The 21,867-nt window shown below is 48.7% G+C and overlaps 3 protein-coding genes across 3 annotated transcripts in view; 2 read left to right on the top strand and 1 right to left on the bottom strand.

Moving 5' to 3' along the window:
* MED12L (mediator complex subunit 12L) overlaps window positions 1–21,867 on the bottom strand; it is a gene marked incomplete at both ends in the record, with an annotated part of 100,875 nt that overhangs the window by 23,350 nt on the left and 55,658 nt on the right. The window contains 5 exons of the mRNA XM_082288277.1: window positions 1,943–2,074; window positions 2,502–2,665; window positions 3,214–3,357; window positions 3,444–3,562; window positions 4,139–4,286. Of these exons, the coding sequence (XP_082144403.1) occupies window positions 1,943–2,074; window positions 2,502–2,665; window positions 3,214–3,357; window positions 3,444–3,562; window positions 4,139–4,286 (707 nt within the window). The remainder of the gene's footprint in view (window positions 1–1,942; window positions 2,075–2,501; window positions 2,666–3,213; window positions 3,358–3,443; window positions 3,563–4,138; window positions 4,287–21,867) is intronic.
* P2RY12 (purinergic receptor P2Y12) lies at window positions 5,787–6,800 on the top strand (the record flags this gene model as incomplete). The annotated part of the gene is made up of 1 exon (XM_082288160.1): window positions 5,787–6,800. One exon carries the CDS (start codon window positions 5,787–5,789, stop codon window positions 6,798–6,800), a length of 1,014 nt encoding a protein of 337 aa, XP_082144286.1.
* Window positions 9,532–11,136, top strand: P2RY13 (purinergic receptor P2Y13; the record flags this gene model as incomplete). The annotated part of the gene is made up of 2 exons (XM_082288157.1): window positions 9,532–9,581; window positions 10,092–11,136. The coding sequence occupies 2 exons, from the start codon at window positions 9,532–9,534 to the stop codon at window positions 11,134–11,136; spliced, it is 1,095 nt and encodes a 364-aa protein (XP_082144283.1).

Below are 21,867 nucleotides of genomic sequence, written 5' to 3' on the forward strand. Positions count from 1 at the left end.
GCTCTGACAGCCAGTGCAACAGCAAAGACATAAATCCCGTGAGTGGAACACAAACACCCCTCACCAAAACCACCAGGCAGTGAATGGGCACCTGGGCACAGGAACATCCCCAGCACCCCAGCGTTTACCCACAGCCACGGTCACAGAAAGGAAAGCCAAACCCAAAACAACACTGAGCACGGCAAAGCAGCCTCTGAGACAGCACTTGCACCAGAAGCAATGCTGAAGGAGTGGTCAGGAGATAGAATTTTTTAAAAAGTGAAAGAATGATTTAAAAAGAGGAAGTTTAGGGAAGATAAGTAACTGTTCCAGGCAAACAAAACCACACACCCCTCCCTCAGTGACACACATTTAGAAGACACTTGAGAGGAGACCAGAGCACAGCAAACCACAGAAGGTGAGTCTCTAAGTGTGAACATTTGTAAATTTTAACTTATCGTTGCTTCAAATTGACTGAGAGAAACAGCTGGGCTTACAGCAGGCTAGAAAGGAGTTGAAAATGTTACTGTGAACATGCAATGGGGTTGGGTGTTTCAAATGTAGCAAGGAGACCAACATGAATGCAATGTTATTACCTTAAATACAGCTGTTTCAAAATGTATACATAAATTTTATTAACAGTTTTCAGGAATTTCTAACTCCATTTGATAAAAAAAAGGTGCTTCCAAACAAGTTCTCTGTGTCATATCCTTAATAAATTATTTAATACCTTGTATTATTACTAGACTATTTTGACTTGTTATTGTAGATTAGTGTTAATAAAACTGTTAATTTTTATTGTGTTACTGAACTTTAGGTTGTAAGCAGAAAAAATTAACATAGAGCTCAGACACTTGTGTAGTTCTGTATTTCCTATTTCTTTTTCCTAGTGTTTCTGATTAAATGCTACCACTCCCAGGAGTCTGTAAGCCTATTAAAATATTAAGATTATTACTGAGAAATCCTTTCCTGCTCCCTATGAAATGAAACCACAAATCTGAACTATGCATACCCAAACTAGGAACACAAACCAGGAGGGGAAACAGCAACTGAGGCAGTTTGGGATTCTCATAAGATGTGGATTTGCATCTGAAAGGTTTCCACTCCCCCTTTACAAAGTAAAAGCCAAAAATACAGCATATGGGAACCTAATTCTTTTTAAATTTAAAAATCAAGGAACTGAACATTCAAGCATAAAACTTCACAAACTCAAAACACGTTTGTGCCTCTCCCCGCATCAAACGAAACCTTCACAGAGCACTACAGCTGTGACAGCTGAGATTTTGCAGGTTTTCCATCCAGCAATGCCTGTACTGCAGCCGAGGTGCCCCAGGAACCGAATCAGGCACCCCCGACCCGCGAAGGCAGCGGGGTGAGGGGGATCCGATGCCGCGGCTGCACCGAGAGCGTCCCGCACTGCGGGCAGAGCAGCCCCTGAGCTGACCCAGACGGGAGAGGGCTCAGCCCCTGCTCCCCGCAGCACAGACCGGGGACCGCACCTCCTCCGGGGACCGCACACCCGCCGGGGACCGCACATCCTCCGGGGACCGCACATCCTCCAGGGACCGCACACCCGCCGGGGACCGCACATCCTCCGGGGACCGCACATCCTCCAGGGACTGCACACCCGCCGGGGACCGCACATCCTCCGGGGACCGCACACCCGCCGGGGACCGCACACCCGCCGGGGACCGCACATCCTCCGGGGACCGCACACCCGCCGGGGACCGAACACCCGCCGGGGACCGCGCATCCTCCGGGGACTGCCCTGCCCCGCCCCGCCCGAGGCTGCGACGGCACCGCCCGGCCCCGCACGCTGCTCTGGCACGGACAGGGGAACTGCATCAGCGAAGCGAAGGCTGCAAAGGCCACGGCGATTTCCACGGGATGCAAAGTAAAGGGAAACCCCAGTAGCCCGCATCAGTCTGTGCACAGAGGTGAGAGCAATCCCTTCACCACCCACCTGAACAGGTCTCCAAACTTGCTTCTCAGGTGGCTGCAGGACACATACAGGTCGTAAAGGTAAGCTAAAATGCACCGTTCTGGAGAGGAACACTCAGAAGGATTCACAACGTGCTTCACCACCCCACACAACCTGCAAACAAAACCATCCTGAGTTTGTTCCAATGCACCTGAGAAACGTGTCCCATACTGCCATAGATCATATAAACCCCTCTGTCAGCTGGGGAACATGACCGACCCTCATCAGGCTGACAGGCTTCATGTGACATTTGGTGTCATCTGTGGCAGAGGCCCTCAGGGAGCCCAGGGCAGAGTGGGGCCAGCGGGCAGGAAATCAAGATGCACAACCCTTCCTGAGCCAAGGCTACAAAGGGTGGGGGTCCCACCAGCCCCGGCAGTGGGGTGCAGCCTGCGGAGGCGAATCATCCTCCCCTCTCCCCTGAGCTCACCTACAGCCCCCCACCAGCACTGAGACACCTGCTCCCGCTGCCTGAACCTAAATGCTTTTTCTGCTTAAGAGATACCAAAACACTCTTTGGAAAGGTTCAGGCGCCACCAACCCTTCGAAGACTTGCGCGGTCTGCTCGGAGCTGAGGATGAGGCAGGCGTGGTACCGCCGCAGCACAGCCACGATGCAGACGCACAGCCCCGTGGTGTAGCTCCCAGCCAGGCTGGACGACTTGAGCAGCAGCTCGGCCTCCACCACGCTCAGCTCGTTCAGCAGCTGAGAATACACACAAAGAACAAACTGAAAGTAACGCCCAAGTTAGGCACCTGAAACAGGAGCAAGAAAAAAAAAAAAAACATTAAGGATAAACTGTGTGGCAAACAAAAACGCAATTCACTATTCACTAGAGAACAAGGAGCAGTGGGAGCAAAATAAATGGTTAAAGTAGAAAAACCATCCCTCAGAACTACTCAGAAATCCACGGTATTTCAGGCAATCAGATGTATTACTGAGTGATTCGATGGTTCAGTCCAAAACAGCAAAGCCCATCCTAAAATCCTTTGTGTTAAAATAATCTAGAATTTTATTAATTTTGAAAGATTTAAAAATAAAATGCATGTATTGATTCTCCACAACTACCACAGTACAAGAGAATGGGGAAGTGCCCAGCATTCTGTTTCAGAGGACAGGAAACTGAAACAGATACAAGCACATGGCATCAAATCTGAGTAATTTGCAGTCCAGATCTTGGGGTTTTTCTGGCTTCGTAGAAAATGTACTGCAGCTTTGTCCTGACATAACTCCCCAAAATGAACTCTGCTCACCTGTACTGCAAAGTCTATAAGTCCATTGATGTTCAGTGCTGGCTCCATGAGATCGAAGATGAGCTGGATGTGGTGAGCCAAGGGCAGGTGGTATGATGTTCCTGAGGCAAAGCTAGTGATCTGCTCGAGGACATTGCTGGAGATCTGGGAAAAGGAACATCAAAAGTCAGATGTGACTGAGGGCTCCTCAGGTACAGCAGCACTCTGAAGGTCACCATTTGCCACAGTACCTGAGATGTCACCTGATGTTGATCGAAATAGGACAACTGCTGCAGTTTTGTGAACACGGTCTCCAGGGTTGGAAACGCCTCTGGTTTGTTCTTCCTGGCCTTCTGTCCTTCATCCTCAACTGAACAGATATAAAAGGTTATATAAAATTATCAGTAATTTTATATTTAATGGAGCCCTAGCAGGTTTAGATTGTTACTGACTTAGAAGACAATAAAAATCTTAGTAAGTTTTACTCATGACTACACAAACCCTACTTGCCCCAATTTTCCATTATAATTGGGACAGATACACCAGAGCATGGAGCACTGTCAGAGCTACTGCGAGGTTATCCCAGTGCGAAGAGGTGACACCCCAGAAAAGCTGCAAGTAGTCACTCAGTGCTACAGGAGGCCAGGGACATGCATCACTCACATTCCAGGCCTTAGCCCAACACAAGTGTTTGTAGCCAGTTGCTACAAGGGAAAACTGGGGTTTCTGGCAGTGGTGGCCGCTGGTCATCCCACGGCCCCGTGGGGCAGGACAGCAGCCCCTGCCTGTGCTGCAGGGCTCAGCTCAGCCCCTCTCCCAGTGACTGCCAAGCGCTGGAAAACCAAATTATGGGATGATGTGCACGGCTCCAGACAATATACTGAGCACCTCACAGCTCCTGTGAGCTTCACTACCAGTGACCCAACAGCAGTGTTAGAGCATTTACCACCCATTTCTGTAGTGCTCTTCTTGTTCAGGATTTTGAGGATGTCCTTGGTAATCTTCTTCAGCTGATGCTTTGCTTCATCACGCTCCTTACCCACACCATAAAGGAGAATCATGCGCTGGTTACACTCATGGCTTGAGGATTCATCCTGAAAAGGGCAGATAAAAGTGAAGTCTCTTTGCCTGTCCCTATCATCACCTACGGAAACCTGAGCAGCCCAGAGTGCGGCAAACAACTGACTCCAACACAAAAACGTCTCCCATGGCTGTCACCAGGGAGGAAACAGTGCCAAAGGGAATCACTGAAGAGTGGTGTAAAAGCACAGTTGGGAAAATGCAATCTGCTATTATGAATTCCGTGTGTATTTACAAGGACAGAGTCAGAGGATGCAAATGGATGCCCCTCCAAACTGCTCCCTGGATCAATATTCTGCAGCAGATCAGTAAATAGAAGACAGATGTTTAGAAACTCTGTGACACTACATACAAATCTTTGAAAAAAAAGATGCAGCCCAACTCCTAAAGTTCTGTCTTGCACATCCCAAAGAAATTGAAATATGTGTAGTTTATTTCATTGCAACTGTTTATACTTAGTCTTTCAGTTAAATGTATATATCATACAATGTTGACATACTGTATGTAGCTTAAAAACTTGAAGCACTGCTCTACAAAATCACACAAGGTAAAAATATTTCCTTCAGTAATAACCTTCTCCAAAGTAACCAATCACTACTTCTTTCAAGTGCTTTAAAAGTTTTAAGAAACAGGTCTGTGTATAGGAATAACACTAAGGAATCACAAGGCCAAAGGGGCCGACGGGAATGCAGCTCTACGCGCAGAAAAGTTGCACCATCTGACAAATCCCCGTTCCCTTTACAAATAGTGCCTCTGAGAGTCAGTGAAAGGCAGGAAGCAAAACACTAATTATTTCTTAAAATTTCATTTCTCTCTCTTTTCTGCAGAAAACAGAAGCAGAAGCTCATAGTGCATCACCTGGAATCTGCAGCTGTCACTGGCTAAGAAACCAGTTCACAACCACAGGAAGGTCTCAGCCTCAGGGCTGGGATGCTCAGCTGCTCCTCCCGCCTCTCCCTGCTCCGAGGGATTCCACAGGAACACTCCTGCCCACTCCCATGGTGAAGAGCTGGAGGGACTGCCAAGGACCCCCCCTCACTGACCCCAGCTTCCACCGCAGGGAACACCCACGTTCCTCCACTTGTCCCGGTAGCCTTCCCTTGGCTTTTGGGGGGAGAATGTGTCCCTGCTCAGGGAGGGCTTGTTCCAATAGGATTGGACTTGGCAGATGAACCTGTTTCATTCTTCAAAGCAAATGCCAATTTTTTCTACCTTACAGGAAGAAATAAATCTTTGCCAGGGATGTGGGCATCAGCTGAGAGCACATCAGCTCCCCCGAGTGCCTGTTTTACACAGGCAGAGCCCAGACAGAGATACAGTCACATAAACAACCACATCACTACACACCTGAGAGTTGCCCTGGCCCAGCCGGGGCCCCACCCGCTGAGTGCATTTGTTCACAACACAACGATTCAAAGCTGACTGAAAAGGCTGAAGCCTCATAAAAGATAAAACTCACAATTTCTTTTGGTTTTCTGTTTGTTTCTCCAGGGAGAGGGAATACCACAGTGCAAATGAAAGCCACAACCCAATTCAGCTCCTCCAGGAATGACAGCAACTGCACCAGTGACAGCAGGATCAGCCAAGTCATCTTCCCTTTACTCTACACGTTTCTGTTCCTGGTGGGGATCACCATGAATGGCCTGGCAATGTGGGTCTTCTTTAAAATATCCAGTAAATCCAACTTCATCATCTTCCTCAAGAACACTGTAATTTCTGACCTCCTCATGATCTTGACTTTTCCATTTAAGATCCTCAGTGATGCAAAGCTGGTGTCCTGGGTCTTGCGAGGGTTTGTGTGCCAGGTCACCCAGGTTGTGTTTTACTTCACCATGTACATCAGCATCTTGTTTCTTGGTCTGATAACTATTGATCGCTATCAGAAAGCCACGTCACCATTCAGAACATCAACTCCACGGAGTCTTTTAGCTGCCAAGATCCTGTCCACAGCAATCTGGGTATCAATGTTTGCTCTCTCGTTACCCAACATGATCTTAACTAATAAGAAGAAAACAGCCAAGAACGTAAGGAAGTGTGCTCTCCTGAAATCAGAGTTTGGCTTAGTCTGGCATGAAATTGTAAACTACATTTGCCAGTTCATCTTCTGGGTTAACTTAGCAGTCATAGTGGTATGTTACATCCTCATCAGCAAGGAACTGTACAAATCCTATAAAAGGACACGATGCACAGGGAAGGCATCCAAGAAGACTGTCAATCTCAAGGTTTTCATAATCATTGCTGTGTTCTTTATTTGTTTTGTGCCATTCCACTTTACCAGAATCCCCTACACCTTGAGCCAAACGAGAGATGTGTTTGACTGCTCTGCTCAGAACACCCTGTTCTACCTGAAGGAGACCACACTGTGGCTGACGTCCCTCAATGCCTGCCTGGACCCATTCATATACTTTTTCCTTTGCAAATCATTTAGGAAATCCTTGCTAGACATGCTGTGCAAGCACATGGCAGGGCTCGGGGCACGGACAAAGGAGCAGAACGAGGGGGATGACACAGACGAGACGCCGCTCTAGAACTCAGGACTCCACACGCCCCTTCCTGGCCACACACGTTTATTGAGAGTGGAAGGAGCACAAATCCACGAAGCGTATCTAGAACTTCACCAGCTTCTTTAGAAACAGTCCTGCAGATGAAGCATGAGCACCCTGGAACCACCACCACTGGCTGCAAAACTAGAAAGCTTAAATAACAGGAGTCCCCCTGCCCCCAACCTCCATCCTTGCCAAAACAGGAGCTCCCCTGACCCCAACCATGCCTGTCAGAACTGCTGGGAAGAAGTCTGAACTTAAAGGTGGAACTGTGAGGAAAACTTAAAACAGAATCATGAAATGCTACAGATGATATCGTGAACTGTAAAGATTTTGCAGAAACAGCTAAACTTGGGGAGAGTGAAGTCCATGAAAACACAGGATCTGAGAAGTGCAGATAAATCCACAGGAGATGTGATTTTTCAATACAGGGAGTTGTCACCTTGTATGCAACGGGCAGACAAACAGAAACCCAGGACAGATGTAGAGCAGCCATTTGTGCAAATTTTTGGTAACAGAATAACACTCGGCTTATCTCATTCTATGCTTGCAGTTCCTAATCCATTGACCAGTAATTAATAGTTGTACGTCAGAGGAAATTATTTCATAATCAGGCTTATCTTGATATGAATTAAACCCCCAACTCCTTCCCCTTACTACATAAATAAACAAATCTGTATGCTTTCACAGAGAACAATATATTATATTAGAAAACATACGAAGACTCGATTTACATCATACTGAGATCTTGGGGAAAGATAGGCTCATGGTAACTTCTTTACTGATGATTAAGGGCAGCTTTTTTCACTATACAAAATACTCAACCACTTCCCCTTTTGCATTTGGAAAACTTGAAAAAAAAACACGGAAGTATCTTCAAGTACATGACATTTTGAGGTATCACAACAATTGCACATGAAATAGATTGTGGGCTATTGGAATAAATTGTGGTTCATTTATCAGCACTTGCAAACAGCTCCAGTTGAGCAGCATGGGTCACTGTCACACGAGAGCTCATTCTGCCAAAGCCATTGCCTGTCCACCCTTCCTGGTACGTGTCCCTGCCTCCCAGGGCACTTCTACAACTGAAACCCAATTTCCCAAGAAGTTAAAAGGCAGCTCTCTTGTTGCTCACTTGCTGCCACACTCGGCCTTGGGGCTTGTGCCTCTCTGATAACCCGCTGGGATGAATTAACCCTTCCACAAATTGTTTCATGCCCTGCTCGTGCTGGTCCCTGCTCCAGCTGATACAATCAGTAGCTGGGTTCTACCACAGAGCTCAGGACACCAGGATTTCTCTGGAAACAGTGTCCAGCCACCCGGGAGCACGCTCCCCCATCAGCCCACAGGCACCAGGCCAGATCAGCTCCCATTAATGCCCAGGGAGGGAAGTGCCAAATGCCCCACTCCCACCCAGTACTCACTCCATGCATTTTTTGCACCTATACATGGAGAGAGAGTGGCAATTACCCGGGAGCTGCTTTCCCTGATCAGGTGAGCTGTCCAGACAACAGACACACCTGTCCCCCAGAGCCACCACTGATGGGGTATGCAGAGGTACCTGGTACCTGCTGCCTCTGACAGCTGGGAACAGCATCAAGAACTCAGCTTGGAAGACAACATGGAAGGCACCGCCTTGGACATCAGTCCTGGGGCATTGCAGTGGACTGTGACCCCCTTACACAGTCACCAGGGGGTGAACAGAAGCCAGGTCGGGCAGCCAGGGACACATCACACTGATGGCAGTGCTGAGGGTGAGCTTCATCCCAGCCATCCTCAAGGCTGTTTGCTCTCAACAGCCGTTTAACACTGACACCAGCACCTACATTAACCAAAATGTCCCAGGTACTGATGCACAAACTACCTGCCACAGCTGCAGCCTGAGCACCTCATGAAGCAATCCACAGCTGTCCCAGGAAACCGCCTGAACATGAGCCACTTACCACACAGCAGCGAGCCCTGAGCCAGAGCTGTCACATGAGCAGGCAGGAATAAACTTACACAAACAGCTCTGTTCACAGAGAAACACACCGAATTCCAGCATTATACCCAACAAACACATCATCAATCCACAGCTTCCCACGCAGCAGTAGCTCCTGCCAGGACCAGAAAGTGGCTGTAAGTGGCACAGTGCCTACATGGGCCAAAATAAACCAGGAATCCATTCTGGAGATCCAAAGTCAAGCTCAGGTCCATGTGTCAGTAATACCAGGCTGCAGGGAGAGGGGGCAGTCCCTGAGCATGTTGATGCACATGGTTTTGGAGCTGAGCACCCACTGTAAGGTGGCTCTGAGCAGACTTCTGTCACACTTTGGCAATGACTAGTGCCATCCAGAACATGGAATTCACACACAAACAACAGCTAGGAGCTACATTTGAGGATTATCATGGAACACTGTCAGGAAACACTCTGTGTTTGTTCATCCTACCAGTGCAGGTGTAGCACTGTCCACACACACACAAACCCAAAAATAGGTCTGTCTTGAGGGACAGGGTCAGGCTTCCTTTTCTCGTTTAGGAGAAGAGCGTCTGCTTTCTCATACAGAGCAAGGGGAAGAGACAAAAGCAATAGCAAATATGACTAACTCAGGCGACACGTGAAAACGAGGAAGGAAACTACACACCACACCAACAGAAAAAGTCTCATCTTTCTACACATTTCCCCACTCTTAATACTTTGCTCGAGGCTTCTGCTGGCAGAGGAACAGCGGATGAGATGGGGACAGCCACAGAGGCCTCTGCAACAGCTGCGGCAGGTTTGTCCAGGTACTTGCATGGTCGGAGTGTTCAGGGGGTGTGACGGGGCGCTCAGGGCTGAGGGCCACCTGTGTGCATCTGACCTTGGAAATGCTACCTAAAGCTGTGCTGAGAAAGGAAAACAACGGGTGCTTGGAAAGAATTACGAGAAGTCACTTACCCAGAAGTGGCTGGCTTTTGGGCCATGGCTCTGACATTTCTATTCAATGCTAAAATACATTTCTATGGAAAGACCAGTGGTGCTCCAGGCAATCTGCTCCTACACCCTGCTATGACATTACCCTAGACCTCCAGAATAAGTATGAACCTTTCTAACTTTTCAGTGGATGTTAGCTTATAAACAATCTAAATTTCTGCAAAGATTTAGATTTTCCATGAATCAGAAGAGAAATTGGTTGGTCTGTTTAACATATGCTCAGGTTTTGTGTTCATTCATGCAAACCTGCTGTCACTGCAAGAACATGTAATACTACATACACAAGGTTATGTTTTGTGTTCTCTCCCTCCTTTTCGCCCAAGTCTACTTCAAACGATGGGAGGCTCTGCAAACATGAGCATTGTTGGTAACACCAGTGGAGCACCCTCCTCTGCACAGTGCCCCCGCGACACCACCATCACCCACCTGCTCTTCCCAGTGCTGTACACGCTCATCTTCCTCCTGGGACTCACACTGAACAGCCTGGCTTGCTGGGCTTTCTTCCACATTCCAAGCACATCAACTTTCATTGTCTACTTGAAAAATATCTTAGTTTCTGATTTTATAATGACCCTGATGCTTCCTCTGAAGATCCTGACAGACTCTGGCCTGGGACCGTGGCAGCTCAAAGCCTTTGTCTGTCGCTTCTCAGCCGTAATATTCTACGACACCATGTACATTAGCATAGTGCTGCTTGGGCTCATTGCTTTCGACAGATTTCTCAAGATTGTGAGACCTTTTGGGAAGTTCTGGGTGCAAAATCTGACCTCAGCAAAGATCCTCGCAAGTCTGGTCTGGCTCTTTTTCCTGGCTCTCTCTCTCCCCAACATGATCTTGTCCAACAAGACAGCGACGCCCCAGTCCGTGAGGAAGTGCGCCTCCTTGAAGAGTTACCTCGGACTCAAATGGCACGAAGCCGTCAACTACATCTGTCAGTTCATCTTCTGGACTGTCCTCCTCCTCATGTTGCTCTTTTATATAATTATTGCCAAAAAGGTGTATGAGTCTTACATAAAAACACAGAAGAAAGGCAACAAAAGCGAAAAACGGATCAAGGGGAAAGTATTCATCATTTTTACTGTGTTCTTCTTATGCTTTGCCCCCTTCCACTTCAGCAGGGTCCCCTACACCCTGAGCCAAACAAGTGCCCACATGGACTGCCGCCTGCAGAACCAGCTCTTTGTGGCCAAAGAGAGCACGCTGTGGCTGGCAGCCACCAACATCTGCATGGACCCCCTGATCTACATGTTCCTGTGCAAGCCCTTTGTGGAGAAGGTGTTGTACAGGAGGGTAAAGACTCTTCAGAGAATGGTCCAGACAAACCCAAAAACTGAACTGGACACACAAGTGTCTCCTACTGAGTCTTGATTCTGCAGCTGCACGCTCTACTCTGCACGTTCATAGAGAACTTGAAAAATAGTTTGGTTTACTTCTGCTGAAGAACACAAAAGGGTATTTGCCAAGTAATATTAATACTCAATAAATGCAGCAAAATAGATTTTCTATGTATACTCACTGCATAGCCTTAATGGGCAAAAGGCTCTCGCTCAAACTGCCTAAGACAATCCACAGGTTAATTCTCTCTGCTTTAAACTAAAACAACTCACTTGCTAACACCTGAGCAGCTCACTGACTCCGCCTGCTTCCAAGGGCAATTCAGCTTTCTTGGGGATTAAACCCCAGAGCTGCTGACTGTGTATGTCAGTAATTCCTACCCTGACTGTCAGCTTGGCTACACATCAAGAGTAGGGAAGAGGAGGAACAGAGGGACGGACACAGTCCCTTCCCATCCTCCTCACCTCTCTCACACATGTAATTACTTTCCTACCACCCACACTGTTTCACCATCCTTCCTCTCTGCTCCCAGCAGGACTTTGGTGGAGGACAGTGTTGGCAATACCCCAGTTGCCCCCAGTACATGCTCCTCGTCCGGGCGAGCAGAGCACCCAGGACTGAATCCCCCACAAAGGGGGCCCCAGAGCCACGTGAGGCTCAGCCCCACCCCACCACTCACCAGAGAGGAACACCCAGGGACGTCCCCTTGGTGGCATGTTCACCCTTCCCAGTCCCAACAACAGGCAAAGAGGAGGGAGCAAGGAACACTGCCTGAGCCTCCCCATCCAGAGAATCCCTCTCCACCCAGCTCACCAGAGCACTCACAGAGCTCTCCCTTGGCTATCCCACAGGGACCGTCCCTGGAGAGAAACTACTTTCCAACCCAAAATTCTGGAATTTATGTTACTATTTCAAGGCAGCAGTGTCCCTTATCCCAACCATCCCTTCTCCTCCAGCTCTGCTGCCAGCTTTGCGCTCTCTCACACGTGCCAGACACTTTGATCACCACTTGACTGCTGTTTTTAGAAATTCATTGTTTACAGCAGCCTAATCCAATCCAGCAGGTTGCTCCATACAGCTTGATTTTTTCAAAGCTGTTGTACATTGCTGTGCATGAATTACATCTGACTCTGGGGTTCCCCAGCCTCTGCCACATAGGAAGATGTATGTCTCATTTAGCAACTTCTACCCACTCCATCTTCTTCACCAGGCATGTTACATACCTTCCACAGCTGTAACATCCTTCCTAACTGGAAACTGAACTAATCCCCAATCAACTTTCAATTAGTTCTGAATTTCCCTATAAATCAGTGTTATCTCAGCCATTGTCCACCTCTCAGATTAAATGCTGTTGCATGAAAGGCTCTCCCCAAACACATACGCTGTTAAAAGGATTAATTTTGCTCCTTTAGGAAAAGCAAATATAATAAATTCTTAGCTGCTGAAATAGCCACCACTTTAGTAACTGCTTAGAGGAACATACAGGAGGCTGGAAATGTTCCTCTCAACCTGCTGACACAGCGTGACAATTAACAGAGGGGCCTGAGCTAAACACTGGGAGAAGAGGGTCTGTAAACCAGCTGTGACCTTCCACCAGGCAGGTGCCCACTGAAATCTGTGCTCCCAAACCTCGGATGTGTCAGGGAGGAATTCAGGACAAAACTCTCCATCCATCTCAGTCCTCCCTCTTCCTTCTGAATCACACCAGCACAGCTAACACAGAGGTCCCAAGGACTCCCCACACTGACTGCATCCAGCTCTGGATTTACAGAGCAGTGTGGCAGTGAGAAACTAAGAAAATGCTGAAGAACAGAAATTCCTTTTATTTTCTGATTTCTGCTTGTGATCGAGGCTCATCCAGCGCTGTGCACACACACTGGCAGCACACGAAGTTCAGTGCTGAGAGCCTGTGTGTTAGGGTGGGTGTAACCACAAAATGGGATGAGTTGGTCCTTAAATAAAGGGTGTGCCAAAGGTTTCTGAGGAGTCTTAATCATCTGTTTTTCAGCTGCTGCTTCTTAGGTAGGTAAAAGGGAGCCAAAGGTACCAAACTGTAGCAAAGAAGTGAAGGTGACTGCAAGGACAGAACACCTGCTTGATCCACTTAGGGGAAAAAAGTCCCTGAATTCTAACACTTGGGATTTTGCACATTTCTCTACACAGTTTTAGATCACTGCCTCCAGATGGAGTAAAAATCGTAACAGTTAAAATGCCTCAAAGTTTAGGTCTCTGCTTTTTAAGGCTCAAAGAAATAACCAAAGCAGTATTTTGTTTTGCATGTGACCAAACAGAGCCATGTTTGGAGAGCACATCTCCCTTGGCAGGAAGCCCGGAGTACAGGAAGGGACCACAGCATGCCATGGAGCCCCTTCACTGGGCTCCCCAGCTTCCTTTAGTGCAGCCAAGAGATTTATGGAACTCAGCAAAGTTTACCAGCATATTCAACACAGCACTCACCATTTTTCCAAACCTGATTTTCCTCCCAACCCACTGAGAATGTGCTGGTTCTGCCCTGAGCAAAACCCTTGCTGTTACCTGACACAGCAGCCATACAGGACAGCAAACACGTGCACCATTCCCACCTCACCTGTGCTCACTCCAGCCCATCACACCATGAGGCAGCAGGAGGGCTCTCCCTTCCCACAGACAAATGCTCCCTTGCACGGCTTGTCCTCACTCCAGACAACCTAGAAACTGAAAACTGGCATGAGACCTTCAGCCTGTTAGCAGAAATGACTCCTGTCCCGGGTTCCCACAGGCCAGCTCCACACAGGAAGTACTGACACTTGTCCTAAACATCTCTACAGGTTGTTGGGTTCCTGAAAATGGAACTACAGGGCACTCAGCAGTTGAGTTTTATAGGAAATCACTTCTTTGGGTACATAACTTTTTTATTTTACTTGTGTTTCAGAAAAAGGATGCACCCTCCAGTCTTTGGACTGCCTCTCCTCAGGGGTACTGCATAATTCCTTAGTGCCCAGAGACAAACTGCTCTTCAGAGACATCCTGACCCTTGGCACAGCTACACACATCCCTCCATACAGGCTCCCACAGTTCTGAGCACTGAGAAAACTCTCATAACACACAGCAGTGCTTCAATTAATTAGAAATGCAAACCAACTATTTGCATGGTGAACAAGAGCTGGGCAGACAAGTCAAGCAGCCAGGGTATGACCCACAGGATGGCACACACACAGAGCCAGCAGGGCATAGGGCAGGACTGAAGGCACCAGGACAGACCTGAGCCTACAGACAGGATCAGCCAGCCAAGGCCTGAACTACAGGTTCCCTATCAGCACTCTGTGAGCAACTTGAGGATAGAGGGAAAAAGAACTGAGCTTTTAAAGTCAGGTCTTAATTAGATACTTTCCTCCTTCCTTTCCTGTTAGTGACAGGCATCACACAGTGACTGGAGTAATCCACATCAGGAAAGGGGAAATGTCAGCTCTTCCAAGACTCTTCCCCTGACAAAAGCACCTTCACATCTGCAGCTGTAGGGCTGGAGGATCCTCCCCGTGTTGCAAGCTCTGATCTTGCTGACTCTTTTCTCCTTAAAAAACAGAAACAGCCAGTCCTGTGCATTACCCAGGTGATGAATCTGCTTTAACATAACCTTGCAGTTCACATTGCTAAATATGGCAGTGAAGACGTTTTAGAATGAAGCAAGGCAGTAATTGCTGTAATAACGTTGTTCAGGCTCTTATGAAATCCAAGAGTTGCTCTCTAATCATCAAAACACAAAAAGGGATATCCAGCCTTTAAATAATGTGAACAATAGTGAACTTACAGGTTACCTTCAGCTTTTCTTTACATCAGACCTTCACATTTCTTCCGCGCTGTTTTTACGACAAGCTCCCCACGTTTCAGGGTTTCATGTGTCAGCTCGTCCTGACCTGCTCCAGCCTGGGAGCAGCCAACAACACGTCTGCATTGGAGCCTGCTCAGGGATGCCAGGGCACTGGGTTCTAACCCATCGTGTTTTACTGGTACACCAAAATACAGAGATTTTTTTTAAAAGTTGATGTGCCTTTGCACCATATTCAAAAAATAAACAAACTAAAACCCCACTCTGGTCCAGCTTTTATTTATTATTTGACCATTACTAACACACTGGTTTTGGTGTGTGCACTCTACTCCCAGAGTGCCAAATCCTAAACACTTGGGTCTCTGTAAGCAATTAAATTACATTTTTCAAACATTTCAGTTTCCACTTTCAATTTCTCTTTCCCCACAGCACACGCTGCTGCACTGGTCCTCAGACCCCAGCCTGAGAAACCACCAGCACCGGCAGCGTTGAAAAACAGCAGCACAAATGTAGGCATCACGTGCTGCTGTGTCGTGTCTGGACCACAGGCCTGAGACCACAGGAGCATTCCCGGGAGTCCAGCTGTGCCCCTGACAGGGATGCAGGAACTCTGCTCTGCAGCCAGGACACAGCACTGGGTCTGGAGCACCTGGCTCTGGAGCATGCACCTCATGCAGGGCAAAGTCGAGCGTGGAGGAGATTGTTCCAGGAGGGTATGAACCCCCTACACACCCTCTGACTTTTGTTCCCCTATCTCCAACAGGCAGCTGCCAAACCCTGGAGCATGAGGGACAGGTGAAAGGAGGTGAAATGGAGGCTGGCACACACCGTCCTGCACAGCCATGTGCAAGGTGTGAGCAAGGCACGGGCTTCATCAGGTCTCCTCTCCCTATCTGCAGGGAAAGGCTTCTCCATCCTCAGGGGGTGTCATGTGCCTGCAACAGAGACCATCTGTTGGTCTGGGTCTATTGTCAGGATATCCAGCTCCTGGGATGAGTTTGGCAGCCTGTGACAATAAAGCTGAAAATACAACAGAGTGAAGCTGTGTTCCTACAGCTCCATCTGCATGGGTTTGCTTTGCCTTGCAAAAGCTGCTTTTCAAAGGCGAGCTGTGCCAGCAGTCTCCTGTGATCAGGGACTGCGCCTGACTCAAGGGAGAGGTCCTGAGGCAAGAGGAAATTTTACAGTCTGCCCACAAGGAGAAATGTGGGATTTAGCACAGGGTTCCCTGGACAGAGGCCAGAGGAAGCTGCTCAGCACTGCGGGGGCAGCAAGTGGGTCCTGCTCTGGCTTGGCCCCTCACAGGCTCCGTGCAGCTGACAGGGCTCCTGTGCAGAGGGGTGTCCAGTCTCAGCAGAGGGGGACTAGGGCTCAGCCCCTCAGATACTTGAGACAAAAAACCCAAACGTGTACCGAACAGTCCAAGCAGAACCGACAGAAAAAGGCCTTGGCAGCCACTGCTCTCAGAGCACTGAGATTATTTTTCTTTTTTCCCTGAATTTTTAATGAGGGAGATGGGGATTTCCTTTTTTTAAAGAAGGCAGCAGAAATGGGATATGACCCACTTCATCCTCCAGTGACATGAAGCAGAACTTTGTCCCAATAGAACAGTCCCAATATAGTATGTCCCAGTTTTGTCCCATGATTATTTCAGTGCTCTAAAGGCACTAAATAGTCTGACATATGTAAACATATATACAGCCAGGACCACTGAGGACAGGGCTGTGAGAGGCAGTGGGCTCAGTCGGTCCTAAGGAGCACCATGGCAGGAACAGACACTCAGGTCATTTTAGCTGCAATACTGAGGGACGGACTAGCGTTCTACTTTCATTCTACACATTATTTAGAAGGGAGGATCTGTTCAAAGCACAACACTAAAGATAATCTAAATATAATCAAATTAATAATTGACAAGATGATCTGATTAGCAGATATTCTCATCTATCCAGCACGAGATTCTTCAGGAGCACATGAAATCCACATCCACCCTGCAGACGCGGTATGCCCCGGGAGGCAGAGGCAGGGCAGCAGCGCTGCCTTCCCCGCACGAACCCACCTCCCAGGTGAATCACCGTCTGCGTCCTGGGCGCCCCAGCTGCTCCGGAGCCAGGAAGTGAGCGGGAGCGCGCTCTCCTACCCTGGCATGTGAGTCATTCCCAGGAATGAGAAAGCCAGTTGCTCCAGTTGCTCCTGGCCAGGGGAATTTTGACTCTCTGATCAGGTATCACAAAAAAAAGCCATCAGAAGCCCAAAAATCTTACTGCCAGACATGGTTTGTTCAGCTACCCTCTCCCAGGAAATACTCTCCTGCCTACTGTAGTTTCAAGATGCGTTTTGGAGGAGTCTGAGGCACTTTTGGGATGCAGCTCCGAGACAAGCGGAAGGCGACGATGGTGACAGGTAAGTGAGCTCTGACCATCGGAAAAGCGTTTGATAAGTTGTTCAGTGAATCTGCTAGCACTTTCTCACCCTTGAGTGAAAAGACAGGAATTAAGATATAGCTGCTGAAAACCAGACTTGGAACCATAAACTGAATGTCAGATCAATTAAAAGCGTCAAGTTCTCAAAATAGCATGCCTTTACCAACCTTTTATTCATTCATACATAGTATTCATGGTGGCAAAAAAAACCTGGTTTCTACTAATCTTTCCTTCTAAGATACGACTCGAAGTGCAGGTGGCTCCATTGTTTCAGTAACTCACTTCCTGAGAGAGCTAAACTCATAGAAAGTAAGATTCAGTAACTACAAGATCTGATTTTGCTTTAAAAGGGTTTGTACTATATTCCCTTTCACCTCTTTCAGCATAGGAAAGCAAACTTGAGCTCTCTTCACTATATTAACAGAATAAATGTTCTCTTCCTTCGTACTTCATTCAAGTCATGTTAAAACTTGTCAGGTTCACTGGAAAAACCACATAGCTCTGAATGAGCACACTAGATCTGATGAGTCTTAAGGCCTGGGAAATATCTGAGCTGCTTGCAAAAGCCTCTGTCTTTTAAGGAGATTTCATATTGAAAAGGTTGTTCTTGGTTACAGAGCACTGGGAGCAGCAGCATGATTCAAGGGTTTGTTAAAAAATTACTTGTTTGTGCGCTGTAGGGCCTGCAGCCACTTTCCTTCTGTGCGCTCCATCTGGAAATTGGGAGTATTTCACACTTCTTTCCATCTTTTTAAAGAATTCTGCAGCCCTCTTTAGAAAAGGAAACCAGGAAACTCAGGCAACCTTTGGCTGATGTTGCTGATTCACTCCCAGCCACTGGTCCTGAGCACAGAACCCACCAGTACTTTTTTTAGGAGAAGCTTCCCCTCCTCTCCCTTCTGTGGGTGGGTCTGCAGCCCTGGGGCACCAGACAGAGCCTCTCCTGCCACCCCACTCCATGGGGCATCCCCCCTCACAGAGGAACTGCAGGAGGGGCAGTTCTTGCAGGAGGGGGGAGAGAGGCTGGAGGGTGTGTGGGGACCTCACACACAGAAACCGTGTGTTTGCATTAGGGGGGTGGGAGAGAAAACCAGCAAATTTTCAGCAGCATCAGGCATGAGCCTTCCTCCCTCCCCACCTGCAAAGGGCTGCCTGTCCCAGCTCAGCCCAGTGTCTCACCCTCAGCTCCCTCCCAGGCTGACTGAGCCCCTGCAGGGCAGGGAGGGAGCGGGGAGACCAGCTCACCCAGCACCTGCACCCCACAGCCCGTCATGTGCCGGCACGCACCCGCGCCAGGGGCTGGGGCCCCAGAGCCCCGGGACACTGGGGAGTCGCCTGGCCCCAGGGATCCCGGGAGTGTGGCAGAGCTCTTTGATCCAGTGAGCACCAGAAACAGCCAGGCAAACCCCCTGTGGTACGACTAGAGTGTTAAACTCAAACTGTGCAGTATTTATAATGGTTTGGAACTGAGTGAAAACGCACCTGACACACACCATGAGCTCCAGAGCCACTGCACAGCTGTCGGCTCCCCAGGAACCCAGGCTGCAGCAGACACCAACCCCAGGGCTGCCAAGAAAACTCCAGAGGAAGGAGGCAAGATTCATTCCTACATTTCAGCAGTCTTAACCCTTTCCAACGTCTTAAATAAATTAAAACATTGCACTGTCGATTATCAGAAGTTGGCTTTCCACATCTGACCAACAATGAACCTCACGCGAGGTACTGCAGCAACCATTGCTTCTGGTTCTTCCTCAAGAAAATGTCAGTGACATGCCAAAGGGACAGCTGATGCTGAGCAGCATAAACTGGACTTCTATCAGCTTCTATCACCCTCACTGCGGCAGCTGGTGCCACCCCTGTGAAAGGAGCCCCGAGCAGGCAGAGCTGGGTGGCAGCAGGAGCAGCAGCTCTCGCAGCCGGTGCCTGACGCCCTGCCCAGGGCCAGCAGCCCATCCATTGCGAGAGGGGGCAGGGAAACCCCTGGGCTGTGCATGAAAGAAAGGCGTTGCACCAGGCTGGACTTCTCCCAGTCGCACTCTAAAATCCCCAGGTCCTTCTCCTTCCTCTTTCAAGCAGTGGTGCTGCTGAGAGTAGCACGCAGAGCGCTGTCCGGCAGCAGGATGTCCCGGACCACAGAGAAACCAGCTGACACAGGCACATGAGGATTTCCTGGTGCTTCTGTGATGTGAATTAGGATTGCATTCAAAAAAAAAACAATAGAAATTGCTTCAGCACAAAGAAAAATGCCTGAAAGGTAGACTGGAATTACTGGAGGATTTAAATGGCACTGGCAACATGCACGTACTAATAATTATTTTGACTTCCCAATATATTTTCTCACAGTGGCCCCAAGGGATGTGATAGAGGCACAGCAGACACAGGTCCAACAGATGAAGGTGCAGTGCTGCCAGTCACACACCTGCATTTTTGTGTTTGTGCCCCAGACATCTTGATTCTTTTTAAAGTGTCATTTTGAAATTTTTACTTAATGTTTTTCACAGCACAGTACAAGTAATCAAGCCTAAAAGCTGGTATTTTCAGTAAAAACCTCCAACTCAAGCCTGGCCACCCCAGCCATGGCCTTTGCTGGTGGGTGCAGAGCGTGGCAGCCACGCTCCCCCCGTGGCAGCCGTGTCACCCGTGGCATGGCCCAGGCACGTGGCTCGGCCAGCGTGGCACCACGCTCTGGGCAGCGCCGAGGACCCGCCCGCTCGCGGCGCAGGAGCTGTGGGACCCTCACCACACAGGGCCCCAGCGAGGCTGTGCACGGGGGCTGCACCTCACGTGGTGTATTCTTGGTGGGGGCCCAAGGAAAGCCTCTCCACAGGGCTGCAGCACAGCTACCACCGCCAGCAGCTTTGTGAGACCACAACCAAGCAGCAGCAGCATCTTCTAGAAAGAAGCAAACATTCCAGAGTTCCTTTACTCCTTCCTAATTAGAGGCTGCCTTACTGAGAAAACATTCATTATCCGAGCTCTGCCCAAGCACTGTGTTGAGCTTTCTTTTTTTTTTCCTCAAAAAAAAAGCAGCCAGCAATTGCAGCCCAGCTTCTCCTGCACCAAGAGCAGCTGTTCACCTCCTGCTCAGCTGATACCAGTTCTGCTGGCAGATGTCTCAACTTCTCCTGCAAAAACCACTGCAGTCCACAGGAGCTGTGGAGCTGTACCATGCCACAACACTCCTTCCCCACCTCTTTAGAGGTGGCAGTGAGGTGCTGGCCCCCTCTGAGCCCCTCCTGCACACAGCACCACAGCCCAGCACACCTGACCAGAGCCACAATGACCACTGAAGGTACCCCCTGCCTTTGGGCCACGGACACTGCATGTGCTGGTCATTAATGCAGCAAAGAACTGGGAAGCACTCCTCCAGCATCACCTGGGAACTACAGTGCCTATGCAACAGGAAAGGGAATTCATGCAGCTTTAGGTTCTGCAAATAAGCTTAAAAACCAGTCTTACTGTAACAATTAACAACAGTTACTAGACCTTGCAAACTCTGCATAGAAAATCCAATTCCAAGTAGGTAATATAATCCATGAACTTTTAGCAAGGAACAATTCAAAAGACAGAAAAAAAAGAACTTGATAGCTCGGGCAACATCTCATGTCAGAACTGTCTCACACAGAGGACCATTAGGGTTCATAATAATTCACTTGAAATGAGAAAAAAATTAATGGCTACATTTGGACAAAATATTCCAAAAGTGGCTTTGAGAAAGTTAGATTTGTCCAAGTACTTTTACTATTTCTTTTCAAAGTGAGGAAATCATGTTATCTTAAGGGCATATTCCCCCAAAATGAGAATTTTGCATACTAGATGGTATTATCAAATGCTTACTCCAGCATCTTGCTACTCCCAGTGCACCTGTACAACAAGTTACAGGTGCAAACAGGCTGTGAGATTTCAGCTGCAGCACAGGTGAAGACTCAGCACATTTAGGTGGTTGCCCTGATGCCAGGTACATCCAGCCCAGGCACTGGAGCCACGCATGGCTCTTCCAGCTGCCACAGGCGGAGGACAGAGGAAGACTGAGCCACACCAGCAGTCAGTGCCTGTATGTGGGGGCTCTGCAGGGTACAGGTGCCTTTTCTCCTGGGCAGAGCAAGGGTGGGGACACCGGTCCCTGCCAGCAGCGTGTCCCAGCACAGAGCCAAGGGAGGGCTGCTCCTGTGTGCATCCCGACATGGATGTCAGCTGAGGGCCCGGGTGTGAGCCCTGACCACTGCCCTTCCTGTCTCTCCTGAATGGATAGGACAGGGCAGGGACAGGACAGGATCCTGGAGACAGCAGCCGAAGGCAGAGGGAAGCCAGTTTGCACAGCAGCTTCCCGGGGCAGGATGCTGCACTGCTCTGAGACATGTGAGAGGAAAGCTAGGCTGGAAATGAGGGGAAGTTCAAGGAGGAACCTGAAAACACAGAAGGAGGTCTTGTGCCAGAAGCTGGAGCAGACAAGCAGCTTTCTGAGCAGAGGCAGGTTCCTATTTCTGGCTAGGACGAAGAAGACAGGCACCGTAAGCCACAGCTGGGGACAGTTACACC

The sequence above is a fragment of the Coloeus monedula genome (genome assembly GCF_965178545.1).
Source record: "Coloeus monedula genome assembly, chromosome: 10".
Lineage (NCBI taxonomy): Eukaryota > Metazoa > Chordata > Aves > Passeriformes > Corvidae > Coloeus > Coloeus monedula.